Raw genomic sequence first — 25,416 nt, forward strand, 5'->3', positions numbered from 1 at the left:
TATTATTATTACAACAAAGGATGGATTGCCATCTGTTGGGGGTGCTTTGATTGTGCTTTTCCTCCACGGCAGAAGGGGATTGGACTGGATGACCCATGGGGTCTTCCACTGAAATACTGCCAGGTTCTAGGTTCTTGTAGGTTTTTTTCAGGCTATAGGGCCATGTTCTAGAGGCATTATCTCCTGACGTTTCGCCTGCATCTATGGCAAGCATCCTCAGAGGTAGTGAGGTCTGTTGGAATTAGGAAAATGGGTTTATATATCTGTGGAATGGCTGGGGTGGGGCAAAGAGCTCTTCTCTGCTGGAGCTAGGTGTGAATGTTTCAGCTGACCACCTTCATTAGCATTTGAAGGCCTGGCTGAGCCTGGGAAAATGTTCTGTTGAGAGGTGTTAAGATGTGCCTGGTTGTTTCCTCTCTGCTGTTTTGCTGTTGTAATTTTAGAGTTTTTTAATACTGGTAGCCAGATTTTGTTCATTTTCATGGTTTCCTCCTTTCTGTTGAAATTGTCCACATGCTTGTGGATTTTAATGGCTTCTCTGTGTAATCTGACATGGTAGTTGTTGGAGTGGTCCAGCATTTCTGTGTTCTCAAATAATATGCTGTGTCCAGGCTGGTTCATCAGGTGCTCTGCTTAACACCTCTCAACAGAACATTTTCCCAGGCTCAGCCAGGCCTTCAAATGCTAATGAAGGTGGTCAGCTGAAACATTCACACCTAGCTTCAGCAGAGAGCTCTTTGCCCCACCCCAGTCTTTCCACAGATATATAAACCCATTTTCCTATTTCCCACAGACCTCACTACCTCTGAGGATGCTTGCCATAGATGCAGGCGAAACGTCAGGAGAGAATGCCTCCAGAACATGGCCCTATAGCCCAAAAAAACCTACAAGAACCTAGTGATTCCAGCCATGAAAGCCTTCGACAATACACTGCCAGGTTCCTCCAGTGTGATGCAATGGTCACCTTGGTATACGCCATAGCCGAATTACACTAGGCAATGCCTGTTGCTTAGGAGCCACCACTAAGAAGGTCAGGATTCTCTGTTGGTGCCCAATGCCCCCCTCTTAGGCTGTAATCCCTCCCCAGACCTTGAGCCCCTTCCTCAAAAGCCTCCCCCAAAGCCCTTTACCCCGGTGGGCTTCTGCTTGTGCCAGACGTAGGTGTCGCGGGAGCCCCTCTCGTAGCGATATGTCGGGGGGAAGGTGATCTCCTCCTCGTCTGGAAGAAACAAGGCATTAGAAAGGTTGAATCGATGGAGAGAAGGTACCCCCCCCCTTTAAGGACTTGGTCTTGGTGCATCTACAGTGCAGAATTGATCCACTCTGAAACCACTTTAATGGAGGTAGGATCCTGGGAGTTACAGTTCAGAGGACCGCCATCACTAGTTGGCCGAAAAGCAAAAGACCTTGTATAAAACTATGTATAGCTCCCTGAACTCCATACCATTGGGTCCTGGTAGTTATAAGTGGTGCCAAACCGCATTAGTTCTACAGTGCAGACACACCTTTGTTCAGAGGAGGTTCAGAGGAGAATTCAGGTAGAATGAATGAATTCTGACCCAATGTCAACAGCCATAACTCTATGCCATGGGATCCTGGGAGTTGTAGTTTGACAAGGTCACAAGTCTTCTCTTCCAAAGGGTGCTGGTGCCTCACCAAACCACAACTCCCAGGATTCCATAGCACTGAGCCATGGCAGTGAAAGTGGTTTCAAACTTGCATCCATTCTACATTGTAGATGCACCTTGACTTGACTAAAGGATAGCAAGGATTCAGACCTTGCTTCCTGCTGAAGACACATAGGTTGGAATAATTGAAATATGAAATATTTGCTTTAAAATATTTACTAATAATAACTTCTGTGATATTTGCTAATGATAACTGCTTAACAAGTGTACTTAACAACAACTGCATAATGTAAGACTGTAGGATCTATGTAGCAATATTAAATAACCACTCATAAGCCGGTTTTGCTTTGAAATGGATATATTGCTTGTACCTCTGCAGCAAAGAAAGACACTACTGACTTTTTCCCACCACCACTTCCTTTTATACACCTTTCCTGCCCATCTCCCCCTCTTCTCTGTTTCCTTATTAGAACTTGTTGCTTCACAAGTTCCAATATAAGGCTTCCAGCACCCTCTCCTGGCTTCAAAATGTCACAGAGAGAGAACTGATTCAGCCAGGATGATTCAGTCAGGATGTCACGGAGGGAATTTGTGATGTCTTCATGCCCTCAGAAATTGACTTCTGACACATAATGTGTATTAATCACTGCTCTGATTTGCAAACAATAATAATAATGGATTGTTGTAGGTTTTTCAGGCTATATGGCCATGTTCTAGAAGCATTCTCTCCTGATGTTTCACCTGGATCTATGGCAAGCATCCTCAGAGGTAGTGTGGTCTCACAACCTCTGCGGATGTTTGCCATAGATGCAGGCGAAACATAAAAAAAGAATGCTTCTAGAACATGGCCATATAGCCTGAAAAACCTACAACAACCCAGTGATTTCAGCCACAAAAGCCTTCAACAATACAATAATATTCATTTGTTTGTTTGTTTGTTTGTTTGTTTATTATCTGCCCTATCTCCCTTAGGGGACTCAGGGTGGTTTCCAACAATTAATAAATGGCAAACAGTCAATGCCAAACAGATGAGCAACAAATCAGATCAAAAACAATAAACAAACAATTCCAATATAAATATATGTACATTGATAATTGCCTATTAGCTTAACAATGATGGAAATTGGTATTGATCATTGCTCTGTGCCTCACCTGAACGTTAGTTTTAGTTAAGAAGGAGAAGATTGACCCAGCATTGAACTTCAGAAGGACAGATTTGATTAGCTGTTTGGCTAAGACTTCAAAGCTAGGCACAGGGTGATGTGGTCGTGGTTGACACAGCAAGGCCATAATATTCTTCTCATAGCCAATGGGAATAAACTAGGAGGCTAATTAGCTAGCACTGACATAATGGGTCTTGATACAGCGTGCTCACAGCAATAAAAGATGACATAACAGCTTTATGGCGCATGCGCACAGGAAAGGAAAAGTTTTTCGGAAAACAAAAGTCAAATTGTCTATAATAACAGAAGTGTGGGGTGGCACTCCCATTTGTGTAAAGTTCACCATGCATTCATCTGATCAATAGACTCACTACAATGGAAATATCCTGTCTCTAGTGACTATTTTCGGACTTGGATACTAGAGATTATTATTGGCTGGCTGTCCGGCAGATGGGAAACAGGATCTGGGTAATATCATTGCAGCCATAGGTCAGAAGCCAGACCACTACATAACAACAACAATAATGGAGATTTTGGGGGCTGCTCTTACTGAATCTCAGGAAGATCTTGTGCTTCTCCTTCTCCAGGTTGAGCTGATCCACTTTGAGGAGGGGTTCGAATTCCTTCCGGTTGATGTAATTGAGGATTTCCTTTCAAAAGGGAGGGAAAAAAGAGGAGAAAGATCACTTCCAGCATACCAAAAATGCAGCACAAGGAATGGAGGAGAGGGACCTCATATCTCTCCAAAATGTATATTTATATTCATCCCAAAATTCAGGAGACAGCCAGGTTCTAACGTGTGTAATTTCACTTTTAAAATTGGTAAATAATATGAGCAGGCACCACTAGAGCCTTGGCTTAACTTCATCCATGCAGAGAGCACTCATGTTTGAACCAGTGCAATTCCATTTCTAAATGAATTCATCTTAAAATCATTATCAAGTTTGCAGACGACACCAAATTGGGAGGGAGAGCCAATAGTCCAGAGGACAGGAGCAGGATTCAAAACGATCTTGACAGATTAGAGAGATGATGGGCCAAAACTAACAAAATGAAGTTCAACAGTGACAAATGCAAGATACTCCACTTTGGCAGGAAAAACGAAATGCAAAGATACAAAATGGGGGATGCCTGGCTCGAGAGCTGTACGTGTGAAAAAGATCTTGGAGTCCTCGTGGACAACAAGTTAAACATGAGCCAACAATGTGATGTGGCGGCAAAAAAAGCCAATGGGATTTTGGCCTGCATCAAGAGGAGCTTAGTGTCTAGATCTAGGGAAGTCATGCTACCCCTCTATTCTGCTTTGGTTAGACCACATCTGGAATATTGTGTCCAGTTCTGGGCACCACAATTCAAGAGAGATATTGACAAGTTGGAATGTGTCCAGAGGAGGGCGACTAAAATGATCAAGGGTCTGGAGAACAAGCCCTATGAGGAGCGGCTTAAGGAGCTGGGCATGTTTAGCCTGAAGAAGAGAAGGCTGAGAGGGGATATGATAGCCATGTATAAATACGTGAGAGGAAGCCACAGGGAGGAGGGAGCAAGCTTCCTTTCTGCTTCCCTGGAGACTAGGACGCGGAACAATGGCTTCAAACTACAAGAGAGGAGATTCCATCTGAACATGAGGAAGAACTTCCTGACTGTGAGAGCCGTTCAGCAGTGGAACTCTCTGCCCCGGAGTGTGGTGGAGGCTCCTTCTTTGGAGGCTTTTAAGCAGAGGCTGGATGGCCATCTGTCAGGGGTGATTTGAATGCAATATTCCTGCTTCTTGTCAGAATGGGGTTGGACTGGATGGCCCATGAGGTCTCTTCCAACTCTTTGATTCTATGATTCTATACTTGATAAGCAGAGTCCACCAAAACCTTTGGTTCACCCAGGCCTCCTCCTCACCTGGATGTCCATATCGAGGCGATAATTCAGGTCCCCGAACCAGAAGAGGTGGGTGAAGCGGAGGGAAATATCGAAGGAGCTCAGCTGCTTGTCGCCCAGAGAGAGGAGGCGCAAAATGTCCAGGTAATTCTGGTTCCTCCTAAACACAAGACAAGGAATATGAATGGGATTAACACCGCCAAAAAAGGGAAACAAATTCTGGGTTGTTGTATGTTTTTTCGGGCTTGGTTCTTGTGGGTTTTTTCGGGCTATCGGGCCATGTTCTAGAGGCATTTCTCCTGACGTTTCACCTGCATCTATGGCAAGCATCCTCAGAGGTAGTGAGGATGAGGATGCTTGCCATAGATGCAGGCGAAACGTCAGGAGAAATGCCTCTAGAACATGGCCCAATAGCCCAAAAAAACCCACAAGAACCTAGTGATTCCAGCCATGAAAGCCTTCGACAATACATTTTTTCGGGCTGTATGGCCATGGTCTAGAGGCATTCTCTCCTGACGTTTCGCCTGCATCTATGGCAAGCATCCTCAGAGGTTGTGAGATCTGTTGGAACTAGGAAAAAGAGAATGTCCCTGAAGGGTGTGGGGATGATGGTGTACTCCCTGAATTGCTCCCAGAGAGTTCTCAGAATTTGAGGCTTGAAAACAACTCAGCACCTGCAGAAGTTAATGAGCAAATAGGTAGACGGCAGGAGATTAGTCAAAACAGACAAGCCGAACAGTGGCTTCGGCGCTCTACCAGGCTCCGACAGAAAAAGATAAGGGAATCTCAATTAAAGCAAAATCAATTTCTGGGTGCTTGGGATAGCTTAACGAGGGGATAAAAGTCCCAAGTACGGGAAATGTAGCCAGATGAAGCATCATTTGGAATCAAGTTAAGTTCTCATCCTTGTTTCATGGAAGCCTAGCTAAGACGATTAATCCGTAAGTATTTCTTGTTTCATGGTTTTGATTCTTGGATTTTATGACTACATACTCATTTGCTCATTAACTTCTGCAGGATTAATGTTTCCTGGTTTTCTGGATTATATTAGAGAAGTGTGGACTTTGGGTTGTTGTAGGTTTTTCCGGGCTATATGGCCATGTTCTGGAGGCAATTTTTCTCCTGACGTTTCGCCTGCATCTATGGCAAGCATCCTCATAGGTAGTGAGGTCTGTTGGAAGTAGGAAAAATGGGTTTATATATCTGTGGAATGACCAGGGTGAGACAAAGGACTTTAGTCTGCTGGGGCTAGGTGTGAATGTTTCAGCTGATCACCTTGATTAGCATTCAATGGCTTGGAAGTGCCTGGGGGGAATCTTTTGTTGAGAGTGATTTTATGTGCCTGTTTGTTTCCCCTCTGTTGTTTTGCTGTTGTAATTTTTGAGTTTTTTAATACTGGTAGCCAGACCTCACTACCTCTGAGGATGCTTGCCACAGATGCAGGCAAAACGTCAGGAGAAAAATTGCCTCCAGAACATGGCCATATAGCCCGGAAAAACCTACAACAACCCAGTGATTCTGGCCATGAAAGCCTTCGACAATACAGTGTGGACTTTGTTTTCATGGGCTTTGCTGAACTTTACCCTGGACTATTTTGTTCCTGCTTATCTTCTTACCTAATTGGATTTACCTATTTCTTTAAAGTGCTTTTTTACTTTGCTGCTTTTTAATGATCTCCAATAAAAGGATTGTTTTCCCATTCAACGTGTGGTGTTTAAAGTCAGAGGGCTTTCCTGTCCTGGAGTGCAACAATAGCACTGTTAGGGAACGTCATAAACATCTCCAGTTTAGCCATCCAAAAACCTCAAATGTCAATCCCCCCTTTTGTCCTGAAGGGACTCACCTGGCCGTCTTCTCATTGCCCGAAGTGAGGTGGCAGTTGACAAACCCAAAGGAGGTGCCATTGAACATGAAGGAGACACCCACCGCCCCTTTGTTTCCTGGGAAGGAAAAGGGAGATCTTGGAAACCCATGGCTTTAATTTGGGGGGCTCCAAGAGACCTTCGTTCCCAAAACGGGCTAGATCCTCCCGCACGAATCATGCTCAGCCTGACTTACCCAAAGTGTTGGCGATCCCCGTTTTCACGCTGGAGGTGCTCACATGGCTGATGCGGTTCTCGTGCTCCGGCTTCACCAGGACGGCGATCTTGATGTTCCATAGCGATTGCATCGCGATCTACAAACAAAGCAAGGCAAGGAGATAATTTTGGCCTCCCAAAAAACAGGGGCTTCCTATCGAGACACAGTCATCCTAGAGTGGGATGCCCAGCTCCTTAAGCCGCTCCTCATAGGGCTTGTTCTCCAGACCCTTGATCATTTTAGTCGACCTCCTCTGGACACATTCCAGCTTGTCAATATCTCTCTTGAATTGTGGTGCCCAGAATTGGACACAATATTCCAAGCTATTAGTTGTGTTATCATAGAATCATAGGATCAAAGAGTTGGAGGAGACCTCCTAGGCCATCCAGTCCAACCCCATTCTGCCAAGAAGCAGGAATATTGCATTCAAATCACCCCTGACAGATGGCCATCCAGCCCCTGTTTAAAAGCTTCCAAAGAAGGAGCCTCCACCACACTACAGGGCAGAGAGTTCCACTGTTGAACGGCTCTCACAGTCAGGAAGTTCTTCCTCATGTTCAGATGGAATCTCCTCTCTTGTAGTTTGAAGCCATTGTTCCACGTCCTAGTCTCCAAGGAAGTAGAAAACAAGCTTGCTCCCTCCTCCTCCCTGTGGCTTCCTCTCACATATTGATACATGGCTATCATATCTCCTCTCAGCCTTCTCTTCTTCAGGCTAAACATGCCCAGCTCCTTAAGCCGCTCCTCATAGGGCTTGTTCTCCAGACCCTGGATCATTTGAGTCACCCTCCTCTGGACACATTCCAGCTTGTCAATATCTCTCTTGAATTGTGGTGCCCAGAATTGGACACAATATTCCAGGTGTGGTCCTCTGAGGCACTAGCCAACCCACCCAATTTGGTCCCATCTGCAGATACAACCAGCCTGCCTTGCATTCAAGGCATGGATCAAGGGGTTGAAGAGCAACGAGGACTCACCGGCCGGTAGTCGAGGTCGGTGAACTCCTTGAGGACGGAGCGCATGGCGTCCACCCACTCCTTGTCGCCCATGGAGTTCTCCTGCGTGCCGAAGACGTAGATGTCATGGGGAATGCTGACCGTCATCTCGTCCAGTGTCTTGCCCAGGCCCTTGGAGGCCAGCCAGGAGGAGATGCCCTTGGGGGGAGGGACGCTGCCTGCAAAGCGGGTGCAGAAGAAGAGCAGGGTCATATAGATACAGACACATGCATTGCATAGAGCTGGAAGGGACTGCAAAAGCCATCCAGTCCAACCCCACTAGACAGAAGGCACCAATCAATCCCTCCCAACAGATGACCATCCAGCCTCTATTTATTTATTTATCATGTCAGGAGCTAACCAAACAATTGTATTGCATTAAAAACAAACAAACAAAACACAAAGTTTGCAAACTTGGTATTCTATTAAATGCCCTTTGACCAGTATCTGGCCACTTGGAGTGACTCTGGTGTTGCTGCAAGAAGGTCCTCCATTGTGCATGTGGCAGGGCTCAGGGTGCATTGCAACAGGTGGTCAGTGGTTTACTCTTCTCCACACTCGCATGTTGAGGATTCCCCATTTCTTGAGGTTGGCTCTGCATTTTGTGGTGCCCAAGCGCAGTCTGTTCAGCGCCTTCCAAGTCGCCCCGTCTTCTGTGTGCCCAGGGGGAGTCTCTCATTTGGTGTCAGCCATGGATTAAGGTTCTGGGTTTGAGCCTGCCACTTTTGGACTCTTGCTTGCTGGGGTGTTCCAGAGAATGTCTCTGTAGATCTTAGAAAACTATTTCTAGATTTAAGTCACTGGCATGCTGGCTGATACCCAAACAGGGGATGGGCTGGAGATGCCACTCATTTCACGAGTGGTTGCTACTTCCCGGTGGATCCAGTCTCTGAGAAAGCTTATATTCCACTATACCAGTGGTTCTTAAACTATGGATCCCCAGATGTTGTGGCCTTCAGCACCCAGAAATCCTAACAGCTAGTAAACTGGCTGGGATTTCTGGAAGTTGTAGTCCAAAACATCTGCGGACTCACTGGTTGAGAACCACTGCACGATAGATAGATAGATAGATAGATAGATAGATTATATTTATATATATATATATATATACACACACACACACACACACACACACACACACAGAGAGAGAGAGAGAGAGAGAGAGAGAGAGAATCAAAAGGCATCCCCAAAAGACATCCAATCCAACCTCCTTCTGCCAAGTAGGTAGACACCATACATATTCCATCTATGTATATATAGTGGAATATAGGCTTCCCTCAGATGGCCATCCAGCCTCTGAGGAAGCCTATATTCCACTATACATACATAGATGGAATATATATATATATATAGAGAGAGAGAGAGAGAGAGAGAGAGAGAATTGAAAGAGCATCCCCAAAGGACATCTCCCAGACAGGAAGGCATCATCCAATCCCTCCCAACAGATGGCCATCCAGCCTCTTCTTAGAAACCATTCAAAGAAGGAGGCTCCGCCAAACTCCAAGGCAGCCTATATTCCACTAGAGTTGGAAGGGAACCCCCCAAAGGCATCTAGTCCAACTCCATCGGCTATGAAAAAAGACACCATCCAAGCCCTCCCGACAGATGGCCATCCACCCCATTCAGAAACCAGTCAGAAGATGACCCCACCAGACACCCAGACAGCAGCAGATTCCAATGTTGAACTGCTCTGAGCTTCTGGTTCTTCTTCATATGGTTTCAGTGTCAGAGATTTCCATAGGAGAATGGACTGTTACATGAGGATTGCAACCGGGTGAGAACTGTCCAAATAGGGATGTAATTTTTAGTAAGCAATTCCTGATGGTAATAGTTGATCAATGGTGGAACATGCTGCCTGGGAATCTGGTGAAGTTCCCTTCTCTGCAGTATTTGAAACAGAGGCAGGATGGTTATCTGTCAGGAGGGCTTTGATTGTGTCTTCCTGCCTAGAAAGGGTTGGACTGATGGCCTTTAGGGGCTCCTTCCAACTCTGTGATTCTATTATTCCAACTCTAGTGGAACATGAACTGTCTGGATGATCATCAGTTGGAAGGGTTTTGGTTGTGTGTTCCTGTGTGGCAGAATGGGGTTGGACTAGATGGTTTTTAGAGATCCCTTCCAACTCCAGTGGGATATATGGGCATTCTGGGAGTCTGGTGGCATCTCCTTCTCTGGAGGTTTCTAAGCAGAGGTTGGATGGAAATCTGTTGGGAGGGCTTAAATTGTATCTCCCTCTCTGGCAGAAGGGGGTCAGATTGGATGGCCTTTGGAGATCCCTTCCAACTTTAGGAGCCTTTCACTGCTAGCTCACAAACTGGATGTTTCAGTGGAACAAAATGTGTGCTGGTACGACTGTACCAGGAGCTCCAACTTTATTTGCTTTGTATTGAATTTTTGTTTGCAGTCCTGGGTTTCGGGGAGATAGGTGGCTTCCTTTGGTTGCAGTCATAGGGCAAGTCACCTGTCCATCATTGTTCAGTTTTGGTCCCGCCCCTTGCTCAGGGAAATTGGGAAGGGAGCCATTTTTAGTTAGTCTCAGCAAGGGAAGCTAATGTACAGGACGTGTGCAAGCTTCCCCTGTACAAAAGCTTCAACCCTTAAGACTTTCCGAGGGAAAACAGTCTTAAGAGCATCCGAGACCTTCCGGGGGAAAACAGTCTTAAGAGTCTTCAACGATTTCCAGAAAAACAGTCCTAAAGACCAAAGAACTCCAGCTGGAGAACATCTAAGCCTTTACTGGTAGGTCCACTCGGCGTTTGAGAAGCAGTTCGACCCGGTAGCGGAGCCCACATCAGTAAGGGTTAGATTAAAGTCAGCCTGGGAGAAGTTAAAAAGGGGATTTTCCATTTAAAGTAAAGAAGAAGTCATTGAAGATAGTTGCCTGTCCTTCGAGGGCAAGATTAGGAAGCCACCAGTTGCATAAAGCTTGGAAGTATTTGTTTAGCTTTATTGAAGACAAGAGAAGTTTCAGTTTGATTGTTCATTAATAAAAGACTTTGTTACACTTCACAAGCCATCTAAAGACCATTTGTGGTGAAAAACCTTTGAGAACTTCTCCTTGAGCCCCCTGGCTTGCCGCTGGGCAAAGGTTGCACGTCCTGTTCTAAAGGAAATTCTTTACAGGCCCAGCACACGACAGAACAAAAGGCAATACTTGACTCTTTTCACATGCTCACGAAACAGCCTCAACCCTATTTACAGAAGTATAACCTCCACTTACAAGGCATCCCAAAAGAGACCAAACTGCTCAACAATGGAATATGCTTCCTTGGAGTCTCCTTCTCTGAAAGTTTTTAAATAGCAGCTGGATGGCCATCTGTCAGGAGGGATCAGAAGGTGTCTCACTTAATGGCAGAATGGGGTTGGGCTGGATTGCCCCTTGGGGTCTCTCCCAAACCTATGATTCTCATGCTTCCTCCCCATTTGGCCCTGATCAAGGGTGCCACTCACCCATGTTCCATGTGCCAATGAAGACGGAAATCATGTCAGGCTCATCCTGGTTGGAATGGCGGTTCTTCATGAGCTGCAGGAGCTGGCAGAAGGCCTCCCGCTTCTGGAGAGGAAGGGTCAACAGAGGGTCAGGCACAGGCGGACACATCCAGACCACAGAAGGTCAGACATGGATGGACACACAGAGTTGACCAGAGGGTCAGACATGGATGGACACACACACATTGGCCACAGATGGCCAAAGATGGACAGAGAGGTGAACACTGACCACAGAATATCATATAGAGATGGACAGATACACACTGACGACAGAGGGTCAGTGGAGGTGGATGCGCACAGACTGATTATAGAGCACCAGGCATGGATGGACACAAGCATACTGACCACATGGACTCATGGACACACAGATTGCAACTATAGAAGGTTGGGCACAAGCAGACATAAGCACACTGACCACATTTGTTGTTGTTGTTGTTGTCCACAGATGGACAAAGAGGTGAACACTGACCACAGAATATCATATAGAGATGGACAGATACACACTGACGACAGAGGGTCAGCGGAGGTTGGACACAAGCAGACAGAAGCACACTGACCATATAGAGTTAGATACAGATGGACACACAAAGACTGACCACAGAGGGTCAGGCATGGATGAACATACATATTAGCCACAGATGGACAAAGAGGAGAACCCTGACCACAGAGTATCATATAAGGATGGTCAGTCGCAGATGGATTGCCACACACTGATTACAGAAGGTCAGGCATGAATGGAGATTGACCACAGATGGAAGAATACTGACCACAGAGGATAGGACAGGAAAGGATGAATACACAGTGACCACCACAGAGAGCCAGATACATGTGGATCCATTCACACTAACCACAGACTGTCGGACATGGGTGGACACAGCTCCGTCAGTCATTCTCAAATGCATTTGTGTTATTTTGCAACAGCTTTCAAACCACGACACTAGAGTATAGTATCTCCAAACTACTATTATGATTCTTGCCATACCTATTATGCACATTCAGGAGCACCACAGTTGTGCATTCCTACACTACAGAATGGGGTTGGATTAGATGACCCTTAGGGACCCCTTTCTGTGTTGATATTCTTGGATATGGCATGATTTGTCCAAGAAAATACGTTGTCTAGAAGGTGGGATGGAAGGTAACAGGAAAGCAAGAAGAAAGCACCAACGAGTGGTTGGTTATGCACAGGTCTTCATTTCCATCTCATTGTTATTGTGTGGTCGTAACAAAAAGCATCTCTATCCAAGGAGGTATGGTACTAGGGTTAGAGCTTGTGCAAGAGCCTTCTTTGGGGCTCCGACACCCAGAATCTCCATCTAGCAAGGGACCAATGGGAGTTGTAGGCCATGGAAATATCAATAGGGTTGTTGTAGGTTTTTTCGGGCTATATGGCCATGATCTAGAGGCATTTTCTCCTGATGTCCGATTCGTGTTTGGGCGCTGCGTTTGGGGGTCCCTCTGTAGACTTGTCCACAGCTGCATGGTACATGGAAGTAATGCTACCCCTCTATTCTGTTTTGGTTAGACCACATCTGGAATATTGTGTCCAATTCTGGGCACCACAATTCAAGAGAGATATTGACAAGCTGGAATGTGTCCAGAGGAGGGCGACTAAAATGATCAAGGGTCTGGAGAACAAGCCCTATGAGGAGCGGCTCAGGGAGCTGGGCATGTTTAGCCTGAAGAAGAGAAGGCTGAGAGGAGATATGATAGCCATGTATAAATATGTGAGAGGAAGCCACAGGGAGGAGGGAGCAAGCTTGTTTTCTGCTTCCCTGGAGACTAGGACGCAACGGAACAATGGCTTCAAACTACAAGAGAGGAGATTCCATCTGAACATGAGGAAGAACTTCCTGACTGTGAGAGCCGTTCAGCAGTGTGCCCCGGAGTGTGGTGGAGGCTCCTTCTTTGGAAGCTTTTAAGCAGAGTCTGGATGGCCATCTGTTAGGGGTGATTTGAATGCAATATTCCTGCTTCTTGGCAGAATGGGGTTGGACTGGATGGCCCATGAGGTCTCTTCCAACTCTTTGATTCTATGATTCTATGATCCTGCAGAGGTGAGAGGATCCCTCTTGTCCTTTGCTGAACAAAGCATTTGTTGGATTTTCTTGGTGGGTCTGGAGATAGTTTGTATGTTGTGGTTCCTCATCAGCTTCCCTCTGCGGTCAGTGGTTCCCTCGATGTCTGGCAAGAACACTTTCCCTCTGGGTGGATCTTCATCATTACTCTCGTGGCTTGCTCTCGGTTGCCTTGCCGCTCTTCTGAAGTCTGAGGTGGAGTCTCCATTGGCCTGGAGAGCCCAGTTGAGGTGGTTGAATTCATCTTGGAGGAGGTGGGCTTCGCATTGTCTGCCAAGGCTTTAATGGGTCTTCTTTTTTGACTTGGGTGATGGTTGGAGTTTTTATGTAGATATCTATCTCTGTGTGTGGGTTTTCTGTAGACGGTGTGACCCAATTGTTGATCTGGTTTGCGGATGACTAGGACATCTAGAAAAGGCAGTCTTCCTTCATTTTCTTTTTCCATGGTGAACTGGATGTTTGGGTGGATGCTGTAGAGATGGTCCAGGAACCTGTTGAGTTCTTCTAGGGACCACCAAACGCAGCCTTGCTCAAACACGAATCAAGGAACATGAACGGCACTGCAGACTAGTTCAACCAGAGAAGTCAGCCATAGCAGAGCACCTGAGGAACCAACCTGGACACAGCATCTTATTGGAGAACACAGAAATGCTGGACCACTCTCACAACCACCACGTCAGACTACACAGAGAAGCCATTGAAATCCACAAGCATGTGGACAATGTCAACAGAAAGGAGGAAACCATGAAAATGAATAAAATCTGGTTACCAGTATTAAAAAAAACTCTAAAATTACAACAGCACAACAACACAGAGGAAACAAACAAGGACATCTAATCACCTCTCAACAAAAGTTTGCTCCAGGCACTGTCAGGCTATTATATGCTAATCAAGGTGGTCAGTTGAAACATTCACACCTAGCTCCAGCAGACAAGAGTCCTTTGTCCCACCCTGGTCATTCCAAAGACATATAAACCCTTTTTCCTAGTTCCAACAGACCTCGCTACCTCTGAGGATGCTTGCCATAGATGCTGGCGAAACGTCAGGAGAAAATGCCTCTAGACCATGGCCATACAGCCCGAAAAAACCTACAACAACCCAGTGATTCCGGCCATGAAAGCCTTTGACAATACAATAAAATATCAATACTTGGAGGTTTCCGCCAACTCACCCTGGCGCTGACGAAGATGAAGTCCTTCCGCTGAGTCTTGTCCTTCTCCTTCTCGAAGACGATGCCCAGTTTGTTTTGCACCCGCTGGGATTTGATCAACTGCCGGACTGGGAAGCAGAGGGAGACCAGTTTGAGTCTCAAGCAAGACAAATCCCATTCATTAGATAGGGATATAGACCCTTTCCATTGGATTTGCCTCACCAAAAGGAATCCCCCAAACAGTGTCACAGGTTGAGTGTTCTTTACCCGGAATCCCAAAACACTCCAGGATATGCCTCTTAGAAACCAATTAACACATGCAATCCAATTTTTTCCTAGCCCTATGCATTTGAAAGAAGGAAAACTACCTGGTCGAAGGTTTTCCAATCCACAGAGCTCGTGCCTCACCAAACTATAACTCCCAGGGCTCCGTAGCATTGAGCCAGGGTAGCTAAAGTGGTGTCAAACTACATTAATTCTATAGTGCAGATGCACATTTAGTCTCAAGAACCCTTCACATATTGTTCTTGGGATTAGAAGTATTTTGGACATAGGCTTTAGCATTTGCAAGTAAGTACGCTGTGAGTACATTGTGGGAAACCTTGGAGATGGGACCCAAGTCTCATTGTTGTTTCATAGTCATCTTATACAGGTGAACGTCATTTTATGCAACAGTTTACATAATGCTGTGCTTTAAACCAGGCTCGTATATAGTGAAATGTCGAGAAAATAAAGTGTCAGTCTCTCAGCCACACAGGTGGAAAGTTTGGGAGAATATCAGTGTGACGATGTGTAACTTTTATTCTCATGTTTATGTGTTGTTTAGACAGTTGTTGATAAATGGTAAGTATGAAGGAATATATTTTGTTGGAGATGGTGGCTTGGCGTTAGCTGGGTTGCCATAGCAACAGGGGCGGAGCCAACTGCCTCTTCACGGGGCAGCTGTTTTGAAAGTCAGTCAGTAAGCTGGTGAGCTACTGGGAAGACTGAGTCTCTGGGTGGAGATTCAGGGAATTAATTGGTGACCAAAGGGGTTACAGAAAAGGACCCGATAGTGATAAAACTACAGGGGATTATTGATTCTGAGTTAAGAATCAAGGTTTGGCTGGGAGCCAATTCTGTTAATAAGCCTTTTAGCTTATTTGTTTTATTTAGGACAGTTGTCCAGAAGAGTTACATCTGCTTATAGAAACGTCTTGAAGTTTGTGCCTGAGATTACTCATGAAACCTTACTAATGTAACCAGTCAAGATTTGTGCCTCTTGTGAAGAAACAGTTAAACATGTTATACTCCTGTTAAAATAAACTTGTTACTGTTTTTCTCAAGCCTTGCCTGATACAGTTTCTCTCAAGGCAAGCAGCCCGCATAAGAAGTAAAGTCAAGCCAGGGACAGTAAACGCTACGCTATCAAATGAATAAAGCCTTCTGTAATTAATAGTCCCTTTATAAAATAGCTCCTAAGCTGATATTGATCGTTGCCCAGCTTTCCTCACACATTAGGTGGCAGTAAGCTTTTAACCACACTCCTTCACAATCAGAATTTGGGATTCCGGGTAAAGGGGATGCTCAACCTTGAATTCTTTATCGCAGAATGCAGGCAAATCCCCTCTAATGTTTAGCTGTTGTGCTTGCCAAGACTCCAAAGCCCATCGGTCTCGGCAGCAATGGCGTCGATGGGCTTTGCGCCTTACTCTTGTCATGGGTGAAGGTGTTCCAGTCCTCCTGGGAGTCCTTCTGCTTCTTCAGCACCACCAGCTTCCCTCCTTCCACATCCACGCTCAAGGTGTACTTCTGCGACTTCCCAATTTTGGCCAGGTCACCCAAGGTCAGGTCCAGCTTCACCTGCGAGGAGGACACAGAGCAGGAAGTCAGGAAGGGGACAACACGTCTGCCATGAATCCTAAGACTGGAAGGGGCCCCAAGGGCCATCTAGCCCAGCTTCATTCTGCCACGGAGAATGGGGATCGCAAAACTACGTCTCCCAACCTTGCAAAGCTATGACCCCTGACCTTGCAACAGTACAGTTCCCAAACTTTGCAATACTATGACTACTGACCTTGCAAAGCTATGACTCTCGAACCTGTAAAACTATGACTCCAGACCTTTGCAAAAATCCAACTCCCAACTTTATAAAACTGAGGTTCGTGACCTTTGCAAAACAACGACTCCCAACCTTTGCAAAATTATGACTCCCAACCTTGCAAAACTACAATGCCCGACCTTTCAAAGCTATGATTCCCAACATTTGCAAAACTACAACTCCTGACCTTAGCAAAATGATGATTCCTAACTTTGCAAAACAACGCTCAACCTTTATAAAACTACAACCCCTGAGTTGCAAAGCTATCACTCTCAAGTTTACAAAGCAATGATTCCCGACCTTGCAAAACTATGACTCCTGACCTTCCAAAACTATGATTCCCAACATTTGCAAAACTACAACTCCTGACCTTAGCAAAATGAAGATTCCTAACTTTGCAAAACAACAACGCTCAACCTTTGCAAAACTATGACTCCTGACTTGCAAAGCTATGGCTCCCAAGCTTACAAAGCTATGATTCCTGGCCTTGCAAAGCTATGACTCCTGACCATCCAAAACTATGATTCCCGACCTTTGCAAAACAACTACTCACAACTTTGCAAAACAATGACTCCCAAACTTTGCAAAACTACAACTCCTGACCTTGCAGAATGAGGACTACTGTTCTTGAAAAACTACAGCTCCCAACTGGAGCATCAATCCAATGTCTTTTTAGACACCTCCAAAGGAGAACCCAATGCTCTTTGAGGATTCTGAACCCCACCAATGAGAGAATTGGGCCAAACTTCCCACACAGAAAATACTGTGTTTCCTGATGGTCTTTGGTGACCTCTTTGACATCCCCGCGTGACCCCCCCCCCAGGGGTCCCGACCCCCCAAGTTGAGAAACACTGGACTAGGTGATCTTTGGGGAACCTGTCACCAATAGTTGATTGAATACTACGTTGGAGGGGCTCTCCTTCTTTGGAAGTCTTTAAACTGAGGCTGGATGGGTGTCTTGCTTTGGTTGTACATTCCTGTTCCTTGAGTTGGAAGGGGCTCCAAGGGCCATCTAGCCTAACCCCATTGTGCCAAGCAGGAAGACACAATCAAAACATTTCCAAACACACCCCAGTTTGGATGATCCCCAGCATCAAACTCCAGTGTCAAACCACTAGACCATGTTCCCCAGAGGCTCCCCAGAGGTCATCTAGTAATAGAATCCTAGAATCCTAGAATCCTAGAGTTGGAAGAGACCTCCTGGGCCATCCAGTCCAACCCCATTCTGCCAAGAAGCAGGAATATTGCACTAAATCACCCCTGACAGATGGCCATCCAGCCTCTGTTTAAAAGCTTCCAAAGAAGGAGCCTCCACCACACTCCGGGGCAGAGAGTTCCACTGCTGAACAGCTCTCACAGTCAGGAAGTTCTTCCTCATGTTCAGATGGAATCTCCTCTCTTGTAGTTTGAAGCCATAGTTCTGTGTCCTAGTCTCCAGGGAAGCAGAAAACAAGCTTGCTCCCTCCTCCCTGTGACTTCCTCTCACATATTTATACATGGCTATCATATCTCCTCTCAGCCTTCTCTTCTTCAGGCTAAACATGCCCAGCTCCTTAAGCCGCTCCTCATAGGGCTTGTTGTCCAGACCCTTGATCATTTTAGTCACCCTCCTCTGGACACATTCCAGCTTGTCAATATCTCTCTTGAATTGTGGTGCCCAGAATTGGACACAATACTCCAGATGTGGTCTAACCAAAGCAGAATAGAGCATGGGGAGCATTACTTCCCTAGACCTAGACACTATGCTCCTCTTGATGCAGGCCAAAATCCCATTGGCTTTTTTTGCCGCCACATCACATTGTTGGCTCATGTTTAACTTGTTGTCCACGAGGACTCCAAGATCTTTTTCACACGTCCTGCTCTCGAGCCAGGCATCATCGTCCCCCATTCTGCCTCTTTGCATTTCGTTTTTCCTGCCCAAGTGGAGTATCTTACCTCGAAGGCTTGGACTGGGATGCTTTTGGCTTTGCGGAAGGATGGCTGGGCCAGTCCCGGTTGGGCTGCAGAGCTCATCTCCTGGAGAGCTTTCAAGGCCTGAAAGGGAACAGAAGCAAGTTGGGAATTATCGTATTCTATCAGCAATGTTTTCCTCTCCCACCAAATAATAAGTGCCTTCCCCAGCCAGGGATCCTTTTCTTGCAAATCCCCCACCCTCCTGGTTTCTTAAATTCACAGAAACCCACATTATGTGCCAAGTCGTCGTTGAGCTTATTCTTCTCTGGCCCATTGCAAAGCATGCTCATTATACAGCGTACCACTAACCTACTTGCATGTGCGCCACTTTGCAACATCCCCATATTACAGCATGCTACTAGATACCAGCTCTCTCACATTGAGAGAGGAAGCAAAAGGCTTTGGGAAACTACATCTCCTAGGATTCCATAGCATCGAGTTAACCGCCATTCAAGTAATGCTAAACTGCATTAATTGCATGGTGTAGATTTATTTAGCACCGGGTGAGTGTCAGCTGCATTAAGATCACTCTGACCAAAAGGTCATGAGTTCAAAGCCAGCCCGGGTTGGAGTGGGTTTCCAACCAATTATGTGTAGCCTGTTGTCGACCTTTGCAACCCGAAAGACAGTTGCATCTGTCAAGTAGGAAAATTAGGTACCACCTTAGTGGGGAGGCTAAATTAACTGATTTATGAGGCCATAAAGAAGACTCCAGCAAAGCATTCCAGCGGGGAAGCATGCGGGGAATGCGGAAGCGCTTCATCAGCGTCGCAGATGGACGATGAAAGCGACGGTTCCCCTGGCGGCTAGAAACAGTTAAATAGCCTCTGTGTATGTCTGTATATGTTTGTATGTCAAAAATTGGCATTGGATGTTTGCCATATATGTGTACACTGTAATCCGCCCTGAGTCCCCTGCGGGGTGAGGAGAAGGGTGGAATATAAATACTGTAAATAAATAAATAAATTATCATGTCAGGCAACCGAACAGTTGTATTACATTTTTGACAGAACAAACAAACAAACATACAAAAGACACAGAATTTGCAAGCTTGGTAGTTGATTAAATGTCCTTTGACCAGTATCTGGCCCCTTGGAGTGCCTCTGGTGTTGCCGCAAGGAGGTCCTCCATTGTGCATGTGGTTGCATTGCAGCAGGTCGTCTGTGGTTTGCTCTTCTCCGCACTCGCATGCTGAGGATTCCACTTTGTGGCCCCATTTCTTAAGGTTGGCTCTGCATCTCGTGGTGCCAGAGTGCAGTCTGTTCAGTGCCTTCCAAGTCGCCCAGTCTTCTGTCTGCCCAGGGGGGAGTCTCTCATCTGGTATCAGCCATTGATTGAGGTTCTCAGTTTGAGCCTGCCACTTTTGGACTCTCGCTTGCTGAGGTGTTCCAGCGAGTGCCTCTGTAGATCTTAGAAAACTATGTCTTGATTTAAGTCGTTGACGTGCTGGCTGATACCCAAACAGGGGATGAGCTGGAGATGTCTCTGCCTTGGTCCTTTCACTATTGGCTGCCACTTCCCGGCAGATGTCAGGTGGTGCAATACCAGCTAAGCAGTGCAATTTCCCCAGTGGTGTAGGGCGCAGACACCCTGTGATAATGCGGCATGTCTCCTTAAGAGTGACATCCACTGTTTTAGCGTGGTGAGATGTGTTCCACACTGGGCATGCATACTCAGCAGCAGAGTACCATAGCGCAAGGGCAGATGTCTTTACTGTGTCTGGTTGTGATCCCCAGGTTGTACCAGTCAGCTTTCGTATGATATTGTTTCTAGCGCCCACTTTTTGCTTGATGTTCAGGCAATGCTTCTTGTAGGTCAGAGCACAGTCCAGAGTGACTCCCAGGTATTTGGGTGCGCTGCAATGCTCCCGTGGGATTCCTTCCCAGGTAATAATCCTCAGAGCTCGGGATGCTTCTCTGTTCTTAAGGTGAAAAGGACATGTCTGTGTTTTAGATGGGGTTAGGGATCAGCTGGTTTCCCCTATATTAGGCAGTAAGGGCATCTAGACCCTACTCAGCAGCAGAGTAGCATAGCGCAAGGGTGGATGTCTTCACTGTATCTGGTTGTGATCCCCACTTTACTGATCAAGCAGGGAGCTTTGAGATGGTAGAACAGAAGCTCTCCGAAGCTCTAGGTGCTCTTACTGCCTATTACAGAGAAAACCAGCTGCTCCCTAATCCATCTAATGTGCCTTTCACCTTAAGAACAGACAAGCATCCTGAGCTCTGAGGATTATTACCTGGGAAGGAATCCCACTGGAGCATTGCAGCGCACCCAAATACCTGGGAGTCACTCTGGACTATTCTCTGACCTACAAGAAGCACTGCCTGAACATCAAGCAAAAAGTGGGTGCTAGAAACAATATCATACGATGGTGCAGATGCACCGTTGAGGATGCTCCCACCTTCTTCTCGATGCTGGAGAGGAAGTCCTTCAAGACGGACAGCTTCCGGACCAGGCTGTCCAGCTCCTGCTCCCCAGCTTGACCGGCAGTCTGCAAAAACACAAGGGAAATGGAGGAAATTGGGAAAATCAGTTTCCAAAATAAGACAGAAATCTGGTGCTTTTGAAGCATTTAAGGATCCTGCAGGCATCTAGTCCTTTGCTTTGTATGCGGACTTATGGGGACCCCATTTTCTTAGGCAAGGAAAACTCAAGAGGGGGTTTCTGCCAGACCCTTCCCCTGAAATGTTTGTATTTTAACTTAGTTATAGCCACACATAAATATATTTAATTGTTGTCTCTTTAATTTTCATAGGTTAGCTATCTTGAGTCCCTCTGGGAAGAAAGGCAGGATATAAATGATGATGAAGAAGATGATCATGAAGAAGAAGGGGATGATGAAGATAATAATAATGAAGGAGAGGATGATGATGAAGCATAGAGTGATGAAGGAGAAGATGGTGATGAAGATAATGATGAAGATAATGATGGTGAAAAGAAGAGGGTAATGAAGATGATGATAGTGATGATGATGATGATGATGAGGGAGGTGATGATGATGATGATGATGATGAAGGTGATGATGATGAAGATGATGACAAGGAATAAGATGATGATTAAGAGGAAGAGGAAGATGAGGGTGATGGCAAAGAAGGGGGTGATGAAGATAATAATGAAGAGGATGATGATGAAGCATAGAGTGATGAAGAAGAGGATGATGATGATAGTGATGATGATGATGATGATGAAGAAGGTGATGATGAAGAAGGTGATGATGATGAAGATGATGACAAAGAAGAAGATGATGAAGCAGAAAAGAAGACGAGGATGATGACAAAGAAGAAAAGGGTGATGAAGAAGATGAAGAAGGTGATGATGAAGAAGATGATGACAAAGAAAATGATGATGAAGAAGAAAAGAAGATGAGGATGATGACAAAGAAGAAAAGGGCAATGAAGAAGATGAAGAGGATGATGGAGATGATGAAGAAGAAGTGGGTGAAGAGGATTATGAAGATGATTATGAAGAAAAAGGGGATGAAGAAGAAGTGGATGATGAAGAAAAGGAAGATGATGAGGATGTTGACAAAGAAGAAGAGGTGATGAAGAAGATGAAGAAAATGTTGTAGAAGAAGTGGGTGAAGAGGGTTATGAAGATGGTGATGAAGAAGAAAGGGTTGAACAAGAAGCAAATGAACAGGAAAATGAAGATCAAGATGAGGGTGATGATAAAGAAGAAGAGGGTGATGAAGATGAAGAAGATGATGAAGAGGATGATGAAGATTATGAAGAAGAAGTAGGTGAAGAAGATGATGATGAGGATGATGACAGAAGAAGAGGCTGATGAAGAAGATGAAGACAATGTTGAAGAAGAAGTGAGTGAAGAGGGTTATGAAAATGGTGATAAAGAAGAAGGGGTGAAGAAGAAGCAGATGATGAAGAAGATCAAGATCAAGATGAGGATGATGATAAAGAAGAGGGTGATGAAGATGATGAAGAAGATGAAGAGGATGATAATGAAGATGATGATGAAGATGTGGATGAAGAGGATTATGAAGATGGTGATGAAGAAGAAGGGGATGAAGAAGAAGCAGATGAAGAAAAAGATGATGAGCAGGAGGATGACAGAAGAAGAGGGTGATGAAGAAGATGAAGACAATGTTGAAGAAGAAGTGAGTGGAGAGGGTTATAAAAATGGTGATGAAGAAGGGGTGAAGAAGAAGCAGATAATGAAGAAGATGAAGATCAAGATGAGGATGATGATAAAGAAGAAGAGGGTGAGGAAGATGATGAAGAAGAAGATGAAGAGGATAAGGAAGATGATGATGAAGAAGAAGGTGATGGTGATGAAGATGACAAAGAATAAGATGTTGATGAAGAGGAAGATGAGGATGATGGCAAAGAAGAAGGGGTGATGATGATGAAGAGGATAATGAAGATTATGAAGAAGAAGTGGGTGAAGAGGATTATGAAGATGGTGATGATGATGAAGAAGAAGGGGATGAAGAAGAAGCGGATGAAGAAGAAGATGAGGATGATGACAAAAGAAGAGGGTGATGAAGAAGATGAAGAAAATGTTGAAGAAGAAGTGGGCGAAGAGGGTTATGAAGATGGTGATGAAGAAGAAAGGGTTGAAGAAGAAGCAGATGATGAAGAAGATGAAGATCAAGATGAGGATGATGATAAAGAAGAAGAGGGTGATGAAGATGATGAAGAAGAAGTTGAAGAGGATGATAAGGAAGATGATGCTGAAGATGTTAATGAAGAGGATTATGAAGATGATGATGATGGAAAAGAAGGTGATGAAGGAGAAAAGGATGATGAAAATGATGATAAAGAGGATGATAAGGAAGATGATGCTGAAGATGTGGATGAAGAGGATTATGAAGATGGTGATGATGGAAAAGAAGGGGATGAAGGAGAAGATGAAGAATAGTGATGATGAAGAAGATGGTGGTGATCATTAAGAAGATGATGATGATGAAGAAGAAATAGAGAAGTATAATGATGATTATGAAGAAGAAGATGATGATGGTGGTGGTGATGATGGACCTTAATGCAACACCTGGACTTCTTTGGTATGTAGCCCTTCTGTATTGAGAAGCTCCTTCCTTTTGGACTGCCATTCCCAACGTCCTTGGCCAGAAACCCCTCACATGCTTAGCCCTGACCTGGTTGCCCGTTTCTTCCTTTGGTGGCCACACTCACCTGCTGCAGGATCCGGGTCAACATTGGTGAGCTCTGCTGGTCAAACACTTTGGACAGGATCTCCAGGCCGGACAGGACTTTATCCACTTCGCTGGAACCACAATGAAAGACATTTCCATTATTTCTCTGGCTGTGTCTATGCTGCAGAATTAATGCAGTTCGATCCCTACTTGTAACTGCGGTGTCCCAAGGCTATGGATTCCTGGAAGTTGTAGTTTCTCAAGATCTTTAGCCTTCTCTACTAAAGTGCACTGACTGCCATAACAAACTACAACTCCTAGGAGCCTATAGTATATTAAGACATGGCAGTTTAAGTGGTGTCAAAATGCATTCAGTTTTACATTATATAGATTGACACATAGTCCAGCACTCAATCTAGGACACGATGCTGGCACAACAACAACAACAACAACAACAACAACAACAACAACAACTATATTTATCCTGCTTTTGGCCCAATATTGGGACTCAAAGCACCTTACAGAATGTGAAAAGAAGAACAGATTTAAAAACATCTATAGTAGTAATAGATGTTTGGACTTTAATGCTTTCTCTTCTTCCAGGCAGGAAGACACCATCCGATCCCTCCCGACAGATGGCCACCCAACCTCTGTTTCAAAAGCTCCAGAGGAGGTGATTGATAGATAAGGCAGACAGACAGAAAGATAGGGGAAAAGGTTAGATAGGAAGATAGATAGATAGATAGATAGATAGATAGATAGATAGATAGATAGATAGATAGATAGGAAGATAGATAGATAGATAGATAGATAGATAGATAGAAAGATAGAAAGATAGATAGATAGATAGATAGATAGATAGATAGATAGATGATAGATAGATAGATAGATAGATAGATAGATAGATAGATAGATAGATAGGAAGATAGATAGATAGATAGATAGATAGATAGATAGATAGATAGATAGGAAGATAGATAGGAAGATAGATAGGAAGATAGATTGGAAGATAGATGGGAAGATAGATAGGAAGATAGATAGATAGATAGATAGATAGATAGATAGATAGATAGATAGATAGATAGGAAGATAGATAGATAGATAGATAGATAGATAGATAGATAGATAGATAGGAAGATAGATAGATAGGAAGATAGATAGATAGGAAGATAGATAGATAGGAAGATAGATAGATAGATAGGAAGATAGATAGGAAGATAGATAGATAGATAGGAAGATAGATAGATAGGAAGATAGATAGATAGATAGATAGATAGATAGATAGATAGATAGATAGATAGATAGATAGATAGATAGAAAGATAGATAGGAAGATAGATAGGAAGATAGATAGGAAGATAGATAGGAAGATAGATAGATAGATAGATAGATAGATAGATAGATAGATAGATAGGAAGATTAGATGATAGATAGATAGATAGATAGATAGATAGATAGATAGATAGGAAGATTAGATGATAGATAGATAGATAGATAGATAGATAGATAGGAAGATAGATAGATAGATAGATAGAGATAGGAAGATAGATAGATAGGAAGATAGATAGGAAGATAGATAGATAGATAGATAGATAGATAGATAGATAGATATAGATAGATAGATTTCTAGTGTTGGAAAGAGTCCCCCAGGGTCATCTAGTCATAGCTCCTTCTGCCATGCTAAAAGACACAATTGAAGCTCTCCCAACAGATGGCCACCCAACACCCGTTTTAAGTCCTCCAAAGAAGGAAGTACACCATCCACTAGTTAGAAGGGACCCCCAGAGGCCATCTAGTCCAGCCTCATTATGCATCAACGCACA

At 44.7% G+C, this 25,416-nt stretch overlaps 1 protein-coding gene across 2 annotated transcripts in view; it reads right to left on the reverse strand.

The window, feature by feature from the left end:
* INPPL1 (inositol polyphosphate phosphatase like 1) overlaps positions 1-25,416 on the reverse strand; it is a 110,286-nt gene that overhangs the window by 33,470 nt on the left and 51,400 nt on the right. For both annotated transcript variants that reach the window (XM_067466429.1, XM_067466430.1), the window contains exons 6-17: positions 23,635-23,725; positions 20,889-20,978; positions 18,467-18,565; positions 16,143-16,293; positions 14,473-14,579; positions 11,185-11,287; positions 7,717-7,913; positions 6,719-6,836; positions 6,504-6,600; positions 4,682-4,820; positions 3,342-3,441; positions 1,131-1,219 (exon numbers count right to left, since the gene is read on the reverse strand). In XM_067466429.1, coding sequence (XP_067322530.1) covers positions 1,131-1,219; positions 3,342-3,441; positions 4,682-4,820; positions 6,504-6,600; positions 6,719-6,836; positions 7,717-7,913; positions 11,185-11,287; positions 14,473-14,579; positions 16,143-16,293; positions 18,467-18,565; positions 20,889-20,978; positions 23,635-23,725 — 1,381 coding nt within the window. The remainder of the gene's footprint in view (positions 1-1,130; positions 1,220-3,341; positions 3,442-4,681; positions 4,821-6,503; positions 6,601-6,718; positions 6,837-7,716; positions 7,914-11,184; positions 11,288-14,472; positions 14,580-16,142; positions 16,294-18,466; positions 18,566-20,888; positions 20,979-23,634; positions 23,726-25,416) is intronic.

This window comes from Anolis sagrei, chromosome 3 (genome assembly GCF_037176765.1).
Source record: "Anolis sagrei isolate rAnoSag1 chromosome 3, rAnoSag1.mat, whole genome shotgun sequence".
NCBI classification, from domain to species: Eukaryota; Metazoa; Chordata; class Lepidosauria; order Squamata; family Dactyloidae; genus Anolis; species Anolis sagrei.